Genomic DNA, 14,237 nt, shown 5'->3' on the forward strand with positions numbered 1-14,237 from the left:
GCTGTTTTTAGATACTTTTACATAAACATACTCTAAAATCTATTTCACAGGCAAATTTATTTTGCTCTGATATCTGATCAAATTTTTTTTCAGTTATATCCTTCATCCTTACATATTGTACTTGGACATGTATTTTTATTTCATCAGATGATCTTTAGCTTCATTTTCCTTTTCCACAGTCTCTTGCCCAGCACCCTTGAAGAACCGTGATTTTGTGCTGCAGCGGTCATGGCTGGATACAGGGCAGGAGCTATATGTACTGAACCATTCTGTGTTTCACCACCAATATCCCCCACAGAAAGGTTTTGTTCGGGGGCTCTCACATCTCACAGGTAAGTTCTTCTATCAGTGATCATAAACTTTGTGAAGTTTTCTTCTCAAGGACAGTCCACACTTGCTCCTCAGTTATGGAAAAGTTATACACTGAAGGACTGTCACATTTATTCTGCCAAACACACAATCGCCACATTTATAGTTATCGAGTTTTCATGTATAGATAACCTGTTTATCATAGGATTATATTTTTCAATTACCGCTCAAAAGTTTCTGATCTGTGATGAAAATAGTGTAATTTGTTGGTTCTAACTCCATTCTCTTTTGAAAGAGGACCCATGTGACTCTACACATGGGTCCAGTGGTCTTTTATCCATAGAAACATTTCTGGAAGTCCTGTTTCGAATTGGCTTCTATCTGTTATCACATTTCTCTGTGATAATCTCTTTGCTCTCAAAGTAGGATCCTTTCAGCAGTATCTTTAGTTTATAGAATAGCTGTGAATTATAAGGAGTCGGTTCTGAAGACTTCGGGATCTGGTGAATCTGAGTTCTGAGATCCTGGATCATATACAAAGAATGAGCCAGGATGTTGCTGCCTATACATAGTGGGATCCTCACAGGTGTGGTCTCTTGCGCTGAGCTGCATTGCAGAGACAACAATTAACTTACTCGTTTGACAGTGTGATATATATATTCATGATGGGCAACAGTGAGGCAAGCAATCCCTCATGGGATGGCACAGATAAAGCACTATATCCTTATACACACATCATTTGCACTCTTAGCTCTGTCACTTCCTGGTGGAAAGGAAATCTTGCAGACTACTCTGCTACACATCTTGAGCTTTGGCACAATACAGCTGGCCACATACTCCCATAGCAAGGCCTGACAGGATATACTGGTTAACCCCTACCCCTTCATAATGAGACTGTTACCTATCTACTACAATCTTTAAACCACAGCAAATGCAGGGTACTTCATACAGAATGCCCTGCACCCTAATTAGGTCCATGCACCAATAAGACCTGTCAGATGCATCCATACTCCTCCCAGGAGTCAATGAGACCACATCATTTTCATGCACTCGCCTCTCTCTCTCTCTCTCTCTCTCTCTCTCTCTCTCTCTCTCTCTCTCTCTCTCTCTCTCTCTCTCTCTCTCTCTCTCTCTCTCTCTCTCTCTCTCTCTCTCTCTCTCTCTCTCTCTCTCTCTCTCTCTCTCTCTCTCTCTCTCTCTCTCCCTCCCCCAAAGATATAATCACTTCCATGTTGCTAGATGGGCATTGTGTGAGACTAAGGAAATGGTATAATCAGGAAAGGGAACAAGAAATGAAAGAACCACAGCAGCAGGCAGAGAAATTACAAGTGGGAGGAGAAGCAGTACATTAAGAGTAATGTAGACAAACATTGACGGGTTACTTTTAGGTGTACTGGAAATGAGAGATTACCTAAAGAAAAATAGACCAGATGTGTTGTGCCTAACCGAGACAAAGTTAAAAGAGGATGTCCACTTAAGCTTTAAGGAAGAGGGATATAATTATTGGAGGAGAGATAGAAAGGGAAAAGAAGGAGGAGGAGTACTGATAATGGTTCGAGATGATATATATGTGGAAGAAGTGCAGTGTGGAGATAGCATGGTGGAGATCATAGGTATAACATTCAGGACCAGTGGGAGAGAAGGGAGGAGGATCATATTAATGTATGTGCCACTGAAGACTAATACATGGAGGTTGGAGGATCACAAGGAAATGCAAAAGGAAGTATTGAAGTGCCTAGACAACATGATAAGGAAGGACAGTAAAATACTACTAGTGGGAGACTTTAACTGCAAAAAATGTAAGGTGGGAGGAGATGGAAGTTAATGGAAATGCTGGACCATGGAGTGAAGAAATGCAACAGTTATCTATGGTGAATACAATGGACCAGTGGGTGGCATGGAAAACATCATTGCGAAAAATTTTAATCGGTAGCATGAAGTAGTCAGAGGGGTGAGGAGAGGGAGGAACAAACCCAGAATCGTCCAAGATAGAGTTTTTAGCTAAGAGTTCAGCTTTAGAAATAGATGTGATAGCAGTGGTACCATCTGGATGAAATAAAGGAGGGAAAGAAGAAGCAGCAAAGTTATTGGAGATATTTTTGGCTAGATGCCAGAAGTCACGAGGGGATGTTAGATCTTGAAAGGTTTTGACACTTTCTGTTAATGAAGGAGTTTTTGACTAGTTGGAGAACAGACTTGGCATGGTTCTGGGCAGAAATATAAAGTGCATGAGATTCTGGTGATGGAAGGCTTAAGTACCTTTTGTATCATGTACCTCTCTATCATGTATAGCATGAGAACAAGCTGTGTTTAACCAAGCTTTGGGAGGTTTAGGTCGAGAAAAAGAGTGAAGAATGTATGCCTCCATCCCAGACACTTATCACCTCTGCTATGTGCTCAGCACACAAAGATGGGTCTCTGACACGGAAGCAGTAGTCATTCCAAGGAAAATCAGCAAAATACCTCCTCAGGTCCCCCCAACTAGCAGAGGCAAAATGCCAGAGACACCTTCCCTTTGGGGGATCCTGAGGAGGGATTGGAGTGATAGGACAAGATACAGATATGAGATTGTGATCGGAGGAGCCCAATGGAGAAGAAAGGGTGACAGCATAAGCAGAAGGATTAGAGTTCAGGAAAAGGTCAAGAATGTTGGGCGTATCTCCAAGATGGTCAGGAATATGAGTAGGGTGTTGCACCAATTGCTCTAGGTCGTGGAGGATAGCAAAGTTGAAGGCTAGTTCACCAGGATGGTTAGTGGAGAGAGAGGAAAGCCAAAGCTGGTGAACATTGAAGTCTCCAAGAATGGAGATCTTTGCAAAAGGGAAGAGGGTCAGAATATGCTCCACTTTGGAAGTTAAGTAGTCAAAGAATTTCTTATAGTTAGAGGAGTTAGGTGAGAGGTATACAGCACAGATAAATTTAGTTTGAGAGTGACTCTGTAGTCGTAGCCAGATGGTGGAAAACTTGGAAGATTCAAGAGCGTGGGCACGAGAGCAGGTTAAGTTATTGCGCACACAAACGCAACATCCAGCTTTGGATCGAAAATGAGGATAGAGAAAGTAGGAGGGAACAGAAAAGGGGCTACTTTCAGTTGCCTCAGACACCTGAGTTTCAGTGAGGAAAAGAAGATGAGGTTTAGAAGAGGAGAGGTGGTGTTCTACAGATTGAAAATTAGATCTTAGACTGCAAATGTTGCAGAAGTTAATGAAGAAAAAGTTGAGGGGGGTGTCAAGACACTTAGGGTCGTCGACAGAAAGGCAGTCCGACCTGGGGACATTTATGGTCCCCTCCCCAGATGGGGACTCCAAGGCTGGTGTAGGAGTCGCCATGATAATTTTGAAATTTTGGTTTAAAGGGTGTGTGTGTTATTAAGTGCTTGTAGTTTTGTGTGGAGGAAGAGAGTTGTCTATAGAAGTGGGTACCTGTATATAAAGTAAAGAGCAAACATAATTGGTATAATGTCAGATGTGCAGAAGCTAAGAAGAGAAAGGATATAGCTTGGAAGAAACTGAAGAAACAAAAAAATGAAATAATAGAGAGCAGTATAAGGAGGGAAGAAATGAGTATGTTAGAATAAGAAGAGAGGAAGAGAAACAATTTGAAAAGGATGTAAAGAAATGTGAAGAGAAGCCCAAGCTTTTTTACAGGTATATCAATGGAAAGATGACAAGCAGAGACCATTGACAAGAAAGTAAAAGGAGAAAGGACATATCAGACAACAGAAGAGATCAGTGAAATTATGAATGAGAGTTTCAAGCCTGTATTCAGTGTGGAAGTGGATTTTACAGAACCAAATGAGGAAGTGTGGCAGGGGGGGTTACGGGAAGTTTTGGTGCAAAAACATGAATTTGGCAAATTGTTAGAGAAGTTGGATGTCAGGAAATCATTGAAGCCTGATGGAGTGTCAGGCTGGACACTAAAGGAATGTGCGTTTATATGCGCAATGACTTAACCTGCTCTTGTGCCCACGCTCTTGAATCTTCCGAGTTTTCCACCATCTGGCTACGACTGCAGTCACTCTCAAACTAAATTTATCTGTGCTGTATACCTCTCATCAAAAGCTTTTTATCTCATCAACTCCTCTCCATTAACTGTCTTCAGCCTCTTTCTCATCACCACAACGCTGCATATCTAGCTATCTTGTACTGCTATTTTCATGCTAACTGCTATTCTGATCTTGCTAACTGTATGCCTCCCCTCCTCCTGTGGCCTTGATGCACAAGGCTTTCTTCTTTCTCTCACCACTATTCTGTCCACCTCTCTAGTGAAAGAGTTGACCAGTATTCTCAATCAATCAGTACGAGGCAGTAGATAATGGTGATAGTTATGATATCTTATATCTGGACTTTAGTAAAGCATTTGACCAGGTACCCCATCAAAGGCTCCTGAGAAAGGTTAGGGCACACGGGATAGATGGGAAGGTGTTAGGCTGGATAGGGTCATGGCTTAGTGACAGGCGACAGAGAGTGGTAATAAACGGCTCGAAATCCGAGTGGGGTCATGTAATTAGTGGGGTGCCACAGGGATCAGTATTAGGGCCATTGTTATTTCTAATGTATATCAATGACTTGGATAGTGGAATTAGTAGTGATGTTAGTAAATTTGTGGATGACACAAAGATAGGTAGATTAATTAGGTCAGAATTGGATGCCATCGCCTTGCAGGCAGACTTAGATAGAATGAATGAATGGACGGATAGATGGCAAATGCAATTTAATATCAATAAATGCAAAGTGCTTAGCGTAGGTAGAGGAAACCCACACAATAGGTACACATTAGACAACCAAACTCTGGTAGGTACAGGGTACGAGAAAGATTTAGGAGTTATAGTTAGCTCTGAACTCCGTCTAGGGAAACAATGCATAGAAGCCAGAAACAAGGCAAATAGGGTACTAGGATTCATTTTTAGGAGTGTTAAAAGTAGAAGGCCGGGAGTAATATTAAAGTTATACTTGGCGCTGGTCAGACCTCATCTAGACTACGCGGTGCAGTTCTGGTCCCCACATTACAGGAAAGATATAGGTCTATTAGAATCAGTACAGAGGAGAATGACTAAAAGGATACAGGGGATGAGGAGTATTCCTTACGAGGCAAGGTTGAAGCTGTTAAATTTACATTCTTTAGAGAGACGTAGGTTAAGAGGGGACCTGATAGAAGTCTTTAAGTGGTATAAGGGTTTTAACAAGGGAGATGTAAGCAAAATTCTTAGGATCAGCAACCAGGGTAGAACAAGAAATAATGGGTTCAAGCTTGATAAATTTAGGTTTAGGAAGGAGATAGGAAAAAATTGGTTCTCAAATAGAGTGGTAGATGAGTGGAACGGACTCAGTAATCATGTAGTTAGTGCTAGGAGACTAGAGAGCTTTAAGAGAAGATTAGACAAGTTTATGGATGGGGATAGCAGATGGAAATAGGTAGGTGTGTTTTATACAGGGACTGCCACGTGTAAGCCTGGTCGCTTCTTGCAGCTTCCCTTATTTCTTATGTTATGTTCTCTGGTAAACTCTAGAACTCCCTGCCTGCTTCTGTATTCCACTTTCCTATGACTTGATTTCCTTCAAGAGGAATGTTTCAAGACACTTATCCTTCAATTTGTGACTGGGCACAAGAGCAGGTTAAGTCGTTGCGCACATAAATGCAACATCCAGCTTTGGATTGAAAATGAGGATAGAGATAGTTGGAGAGAACAGAAAAGGGGATACTGTCATTTGCCTCAGACACCTGTGTTTCAGTGAGAAAAAGAGCTTGAGGTTTAGTAGAGGAGAGATGGTGTTCTACAGACTGAAAATTAGATCTAACACTGCGAATGTTACAGAAGTTAATGAAGAAAAAGTTGAGGGGGGGTGTCAAGACACTGGGTCAATACCAGAAGAGCAGTCCTATCTGGGGACATTTGTGGTCCTCTCCCCAGATGGGGACTCCAAGGCTGGTGTAACAGTCACCATGATTATTTTGAATTTTGAGTGAAGTGTGTGTGTGTAATTAGGTGCTTGTAGTTTTGTGTGAAGGAAGTCTTTAGTGGTCAGGCTGTGACTGCCCCCTTGTGTTGTGAGACACAAAGGGAAATGTTCAGTGAGGTCACAGTTGGGTTTAATAAGTTCACAGCACTCCTTGATTCAGTTCTTTAGACTTCACTGAGGGTAATTATTGTTTTGGCAGGTGCATACTGCCTTCACCTAATGGATATATTAGGCCATTTTTGTGATTGTCAGTATGTCATACAGTGCTGATAATCCTCAAACTTACATCTGATTTGAACATGCACTGCATTACTTTTAACATTGTGCCCAGGCTTCTGATCCCTGAATAGATGGAGTACCAAGCTGAAGTCTGTCAAGAGCTCAGTCACTGTGCCTTGGATGATCAACCTTCATGTTGAGGCTTCTTCCTCTTCCCAAAAGTGAAGCTGCAGTTGAAGGGGTGCCATTTTGTCACTGTGAATGAGATTTAGCACAGAAGTTGCTAGATATATTTTGAGAAAGAAATTTTTCAAAATATATTAGGGTGGAAGTGCTGCATCAGTTAAGGTGACTATTTTGAAGATGGTGGCTGTCAGTAGTCAGGAATGTTTAAGCCATGTCTGACTACCACTGTTCCACTCTTGAATATGCTTCTGGACTCTCATTGTTAGTTCAGTGAGCCTAAGTCCTCTGGGGGATGAGCATGGGCCAACTCAGGATAAATTGGCTGAGACTGAAACCCCCCCATCATGCCTGGGGTGACAAGAGCAGCCACACATGATGATACCAGTGGCTTGGTGGAATTACTGTCATCATACTGCACTATGTTTGGCATAAATTTACACACAGAAATAGTATATATTTAGATATTCCTATAAATCATACATGGCTGTGTATGTATGTAGTCAAATGGACAATCATACTGGTTACAAACAATACTAAAGCAAGAATAATAAGTGCACAAGATGAGAGAGGCTGGCAGCCAGGCTGGAGGATGCACCATAGTGTGCTCTATAACCATCCCCATAGAGGTAAAACTAAGATGAGATGAGTGTTATTGTACCTTTTCTCCTTAGTTTCAGATAGTTTCAGATTGATTTCTGCAATAAAAAACAAATCGATTGAAGATTGGGATTGAGGTGAAAAATCCAAATAGTGCTGGGCTGTGCAGGTTAAAGGTACTCAGATACTTCACCTACACACTGATAGGCATGACACTGATTTTTCAAATGAACATTGTTACAACCACAGATTCATGCCCTCTTACATTTGCCTCAAGCTAGGTTAGCTTCCCCCACATCACCTATTTGACTGGGTGCAGGGCTTACTATGAGTTGCAAGGTCCACTTTTGACTCTTGAACCCTTTTCCAGATGGTCATAACACCAGGTTACATACACATGACGTCACCAGTCTGTCTTACCCACTCACAGGCGAGGGAAATTATAATAACAATTAACTCCAACAGCTGAGAAAGGATCAACTACCATGTCTAGAAAGGGACATTTATGAACAACAACACATATAAGATTGAGGTATAAAACCCTGTTGGACTACTGCCCTCATATCAAATCCATCCACTGTCTAACAGTGTGTTATAGCCTCTAGCAGAGTAATGTAGTTTACAGCCTCCTGGGCAGCAGGCCTTGTCAGGGCCTGAGGAGGGAGTAAAGTTCACTCTTCACTTTAGATCTCTGTGGCTGAGCAGTCTCAGCTGATAGTAGCATTTAACACAAAACAAGTACACAGAGTGACACAAATACTGACTGGTACCCACAAAAAAAACAGTAGGTTAATTCACCTCTCACTGTACCACAAAGTACTTGGCTGGCCTTAGCACCACTGAGGAATAACATCCCTCAATATCAGTGTGTTACAAATAACTACACTCACTGGCAAACAGATGTGGAGACTCCTAAAGTTACTCAAGCTGAGGCATACAGCCAATAATTACCCGTCTAACTGTAAAAATCCTCTCAGCCTCCTCCAAATTATGCTTTTGTATTTCTATCTCGAGTGGTGGCTGGACTGTGCCTGTGGGAATACCTCACACATTGAACTTTCATTGGTCATGAGGGCATGACTCATATGGGAGGGGAGGGTGCATCCCACCCCACCGTGCTTGCCTTGCCTCGTCTCTCACTCAAGGGCTGTTAACTGAGATAGATAAAACACTTTACTTCTGAAAATTCTAGTGACTATACTATGGGGCTTGGATGAATTTTAATTATCTTATCTTCAAGACCAGCTCTTCTGCTGTTAACTACATGAGGCTTAACAAGAGGAACTAAAAGGAAAGTACTGAAATTAATTTGGGAAGGAGGTGGGAGGAAGAGTATAAAACTTTTACTTTCACTGTGAGCAGAACAAAGACTCATCACACAGCTGGCACCTCCCACCTCTGCTCTTGCCCACTTGTTCAGTCACTTGTCTCTCTTTTATTGTCACTTGGCATCTCTCTCTCTCTCTCTCTCTCTCTCTCTCTCTCTCTCTCTCTCTCTCTCTCTCTCTCTCTCTCTCTCTCTCTCTCTCTCTCTCTCTCTCTCTCTCTCTCTCTCTCTCTCTCTCTCTCTCTCTCTCTCTCTCTCTCTCTCTCTCTCTCTCTTCTTCCTTTATTCATTCTTGTGTCTTCTCTTTGCTTTTTTTTTTTTTCAATATCTCTCCTATTGGTAGGCATTTGTGGCTTCTGTGTGTTTTTAATACATAATACACCATTTTTCATGTTGAGGATTGTACAGGTTAAAGAAGATATTTTGAGTACCTCCTATCCAAAAACCCACCCAACTGTCTAAACTAAGATCTTATATTTACTGTACAAGTGTTACTGTCACTCGTGAGGCCAAGCCTCTACCATGTATCAGAGCATGACTGTTGCACATGAGGCCTAACCTCTGCTATACTTTGTTGACGTGTCACTGTCACTCATTGGCTGAACTTCTAATATCTATGCCTGTGTCACTGTCACGCATTTCACTAAACTGGCTTCTGCATGCTGCAACACAAAGGTCATCTGGTCTGAGGCCAGAAATTTATTCCACCACTGCACATACTTTTGCTTGAACTGCCTTTGGTGGTGGGTGGAGTGAGACTGGAGTAGCCAGGGCCAAGGGTGCCATGGAGACTACTCTAGTGAGCACCTCTGTGCAGCATGGCGGCAAGCGGGGTTCTTGCAGGTGGGGTGTCCGTTGCTCCTGCACCTTGTATAGGGTGGTGAGGCCCGCCACGTTCCTGCGGTGCTGCAGGCTGTGCAGGCTGTGGAGGTTAGTCTGCTGCTTAGGAAGGCCATCCTCTATCAGCTGTTCTTCCCTCCACTGAATCTTGTCCAGGACAGCGAGGTGGGAGGGCACTACTCCGCCCCAGGCAAGGCAAGGGAGGAAAACTTGAGAGAGGAGTGGATCTCAGCTTTATAGAGCTATCTCCTGCTGTCTAGGAGTGTGGACATTCTTCTGAGGCAGGCCAGCTTTCTTGCTGCTGACCTGGCGAGCTGAGTTGTGTGTGCCTGGTGGTAAGTCAGCTTGCTGTCAAATGTGACTCTCAGGATCTGCAGCTCCTGCTAAGGCGTCTGTTGTGCCCCATTGAGAGTGGGGCAAATGTCATGTGCCAACCTGGACACCAGGAGCAGCTGTGTTTTTTTTTGGGGGGGCCAAGGTGACTTGCCATCTGTGTCCCCAGTTCTCCAGGCAGCGGTGTATGATGTTCAAGCGGGCTGTCACCTCTTGTTCTTTCCCTGGTGAGAAGGGCAGTGACAAGGTGATGTCACCGGCATATGTGCGGACGCTCAGAACGAGGTTAAGCATGTCGTTGACATAGACTTTTCAGAGTAATGGGCCCAGCATGCTGCCCTGTGGAACATGTGTGCCTATTTTCACTGGGGAAGACTGCTGCCCATTGTGGACTACCCACATCTCCCACTTGTGCAGGTAGTCATGCAGCAACTCCAGCAGGGCGCTGCCCACTTTCTCAGTGTGTAGTTGTTCCTTGCAAACTCTGATTTAGAAGCAGCTTTACTTCCTTTGAAACTTGTAAGTAGGCACTTATTATATATCACTAGGTTCACAAGGAAATTGTCTTTATGTTGATCACATAGAAAATTCACAAAAAAGTAATTTCACAAATTTTTTCCCTCAAAAATAAATACAAAACAAGAAAAAATATTCATCCTCATAGCTCAGGACTTTTTCCGTGAGCATTCTGCACACTACATATCACCTAAACTGTCTTTTTATGAGCTTTACAATGGTACTATTGTGATTGTGATATCAGTTAGATATCAAGAAATTAAAGAAAACTGAAATCTTTATTCATCTTGGATTATATGTAGACAGCCTTAGTCAAGGATTGAAACTGACAAATGATCTAATAGGTGGCCTATTCTGGGAAACATCAGCGTTGCCAATTGATTACTTTCGTTAAACTTATTCTTGTCTTTGACTTCCCCCAAAATTGGTGCATTTATACTACAAACTTTATTTTTGATGAATTTAAATAATTTTTTGACACACTTGTGCATCGGTGCAGTTTTGCACAAAGACATTTTGACATTCATGTACATTCAGTGCATGAGAGGGTTAAGCTATGCTTAAAAGTCATTAAATTTCTGAATGCTTGAACCTTATTAATATTGTGCAAACTGCACATTTGAGATTAGGAGTTGAGAGATTAGGAAGGAGATGATGAAAAGTCTGAAGGAAGACAGCTTTTTTAAAAGATAATGAAAAAAAGCATGATTTAAATTTACCGTATTTGATGGCTCATAAGACGCACCTTTTTTCCAAAAAAAAGTCTCAGGAAATGAGCCTGCATCCTATGATGCCAAGGTTCAGCATTGAGGCAGTGCTTGGTGGTAAGTCTGTGGCAAAAGAGGCTCTAAAATCAAATCCCAGACATCTTCGCACCTGTAAACAAAGTGATGATTGGTACTACACCATAAAACAACTCTTTCTTTCAAGGTAACAATATATAATAGGTCATACTTACGAGTAATTTACATAGAATTACACCAGTCAGGAAGAATTTGCTTAAGTGACAATGCACCATGCATTGTATGTACGAAAACAAACATGCGGTTGGTTATGTGCTGAACCTGGTGACATGGACAAGCTTCACTGCGTCTTACAGTGTGATGCCGTTACTCCTTGAGGTAAGACACATTTTCATACAATTAAAATTGCATCTATCTTTCAATATTCTTATGCAAAAACCTTATTATCCCTGTAGTCTCTCACAGTCACTGCTGATGCTTTATGCCAGGTACATGTTTACATCTCACAACAGGATTGGTACATAGGCTACTGACAAATATTAAAGTTTTTAAATGCAAAATATTGGGATCTAATAATGATCTAAATGCATGTGAGAGTCTTCAAATGTCAGGTGTAATCCTTCACTTCATATTCAGAGCTTAAATCTGCTCATTTATCTTTTTTAAAAATTTTTTTATTCAATGTCTGCCAAATTGGGTGCATCTTATGAGCCCATGCGTCTTATGAGCCATCAAATATGGTATGTACATTTATTTTCATTGTAAAAAAAACCTTGTTCTATTCATCTTTCACCAATATTAATAGAAAAAAGGGTTTTATTCTTTGATTCATCCTGGTTCCTTGAACTTTTTATATGAAAGAAAACAAAACAAAAAATAGTCACCAAATACACAAAGAATGTTTTATTTCTAAGAACATTTTTTTTTCATTTATCTTTCATTAAAATTAACACAAGCAAAGATTATATTCCTTGATACAGCTTGTTCCTTGAATATTTTTGTGAGAAAAAAAAAAAAAAAACGGGAAATTAATATAAAGATTGTGTAATAAAAAGAACATTCATGCTTCCATTTTTGACTTCAGAAATTAACACAAATTAAACCAGTTTTTTGGTTTCAGAGAATTTTATAAAGAAAACACTTGAGAAATTCACTGTTTGTTGGTATATTCATATTGAGCAATAAATAAAGTTAATATCATTGGGTTATTTAGTTTAGAAGAAAACACTCATCAGATATCTTTAGAGTAAATAATGAAAACCATTTTTAAATATAACTGCCATAATTCTTACTGTGCCAGAAATAAGAAAAAAAAAAATCACAATCTCACTCTCTCAGCACTGGAAAGGCACCTTCACATAATGAAAGTAAATCGTCATCTTGTCTTTGGTAATTTTGGGGTATGTGAATGCAACTTATGGGGCTCCACTACTACAGTCTGTGGATGTCTGTTTCAAAGTTAGAGATCTGTATTCCTGCAAATGAGTTTATGAGAGAGATTTTAATCATCTCAACTTTCTTCACCATGATATCATGTTTTCCCAGTCCACTGTCTCTTCAAGATCATCAGATCTAATGGTGAGGATGAGAAGGTCTTTCAGCAGTAACTTAAAGTCAAGGAAGTCAGTAGTCTGTGGCATGTGGACAATACATGGATGCTTTCTCCTTGCCAACTTGAAAACTGGAACGAGATGTGAAGACACATACAAATCTCCAGCTTTGTCTACTGCTGCTTTACTTGTGCAATATGCCTAATCTCCCTCATTTCAGCCATGATAAGCCTCAAAATATACCAGTGACATCATTTCAAAGGAAACATTCACTCTGCTGATATAGCACAACAGCACTGTTGCAATAATTGACTTTTTGCTCTGTCCATGGTATCCATCTGCAAAAAAAATTTTTTTTTTTTCTCAGTAGTGTCTGAATATATTTCCAGATATGTTCCAGTTTTGGATGAACTTCGTTTTCCCAATCCTTTGTGTCAGATAAAACAACAGTATTCTCTGCTTTTCAGTTCATATACAGTTCTTTTATAGAACAGCTAATTGCCTTTGGTTTATGGTAGATAAATACCATGTCGTAAATCAGATGCTATCATTGCATTGGTATCAATTTTTTTCTTCTTCATTGACTTAAATGAGCTACACAATTTTTTTTTTTTGTCGTAGAAATAGTTCCTCAGACTTTCTTTTTTCTCTGCCTCACCTGCACTGTAATTTTCCCTTCTCGCACCTGTCCTTTTTTTTGAGTTTTATGAAATAAAATATTTTGCAATTCCAAGACATTGTAAGAGGTTAAGATGCAAAAATCCATTTTGGTTTATTATCTTTGAACACTTCATACATCATCTGTTTATTAAGATTAGGTGCATCTTATCTTGTTTAGAATTTGTGCAAATGTACTCGTAGTGTGATTCCATTCTTGAGAATCTATTTAAACATTCCAGAATTGCATCTCTGTAAGAGAAAGTGGGACAAATAATATATATCAATAACAATCTCAAACAAGACAAAAAAGTGTATCTTGATTTATGTTCATTCAGCATGCTGACAATGACTATCCTGTATCATAACAAATGGGCATAACTCAATGTATGCCTCCACTTTGCATGAATGCTCCTCTCTTCATGAGATACAATGATGAACTCAGGTGTTATATCTCAGAAACTAAAGCTCAGAGATATGTCACTTCAAGGGATGATAGATCTCACAACAAAGATTTTCATGGTGGCCTATCTCAAAATGGCCAAAAACTGAGATGTGCCACTATGTTTTGAGAGCACCAATATATATTTTTTATTGTAAAAAAAAAAAAAAAACCTATAGAAGTGAATAAATGTAAAATTTTTGAGTCAGTACATGATTAAAGAATTATATTTTGGTTTGAGTGGATGGCTTTTATGACAGCAGTTGTGGCATCACAATGCCTTGCTAACAAAATCTGAGGCAGTAGTAAGGCAAATGCTGGTCTGGAGTCTGAGATGCTCCTAACTCCAACCAAAGTTTTCTTGGGTTTTGTTAATGTCACTTATCTTCTGCAGGGTGCCTGACAATTCAAATTTAGTATCTGGTCATTGGCATCACTGTTTGTTATTGAACATGGACTTCTGTGTGCAGATGGCATTCAAGAAAAAATTACCAGCTTTTGCAATTACAAGATACAAACAGAGAATAATATGGAGCTTTCACAAAAGGGGTATATCAT

General features: G+C 40.4%; 1 protein-coding gene and 1 long non-coding RNA gene across 4 annotated transcripts in view; one reads left to right on the forward strand and one right to left on the reverse strand.

Moving 5' to 3' along the window:
* Nucleotides 1-14,237, forward strand: part of LOC135091505 (START domain-containing protein 10-like) — a 78,082-nt gene that overhangs the window by 37,278 nt on the left and 26,567 nt on the right. For all 3 annotated transcript variants that reach the window (XM_063989212.1, XM_063989211.1, XM_063989210.1), the window contains one exon: nucleotides 180-332. In XM_063989212.1, coding sequence (XP_063845282.1) covers nucleotides 180-332 — 153 coding nt within the window. The remainder of the gene's footprint in view (nucleotides 1-179; nucleotides 333-14,237) is intronic.
* Nucleotides 330-8,510, reverse strand: LOC135091507 (uncharacterized). Its single transcript, XR_010262533.1, has 3 exons — nucleotides 8,223-8,510; nucleotides 6,556-6,743; nucleotides 330-915 (listed from the first exon to the last, which is right to left on the reverse strand). It is a non-coding gene; the product is annotated as an uncharacterized LOC135091507 (long non-coding RNA).

This window comes from Scylla paramamosain, chromosome 37, assembly GCF_035594125.1.
Source record: "Scylla paramamosain isolate STU-SP2022 chromosome 37, ASM3559412v1, whole genome shotgun sequence".
Taxonomy (NCBI): domain Eukaryota; kingdom Metazoa; phylum Arthropoda; class Malacostraca; order Decapoda; family Portunidae; genus Scylla; species Scylla paramamosain.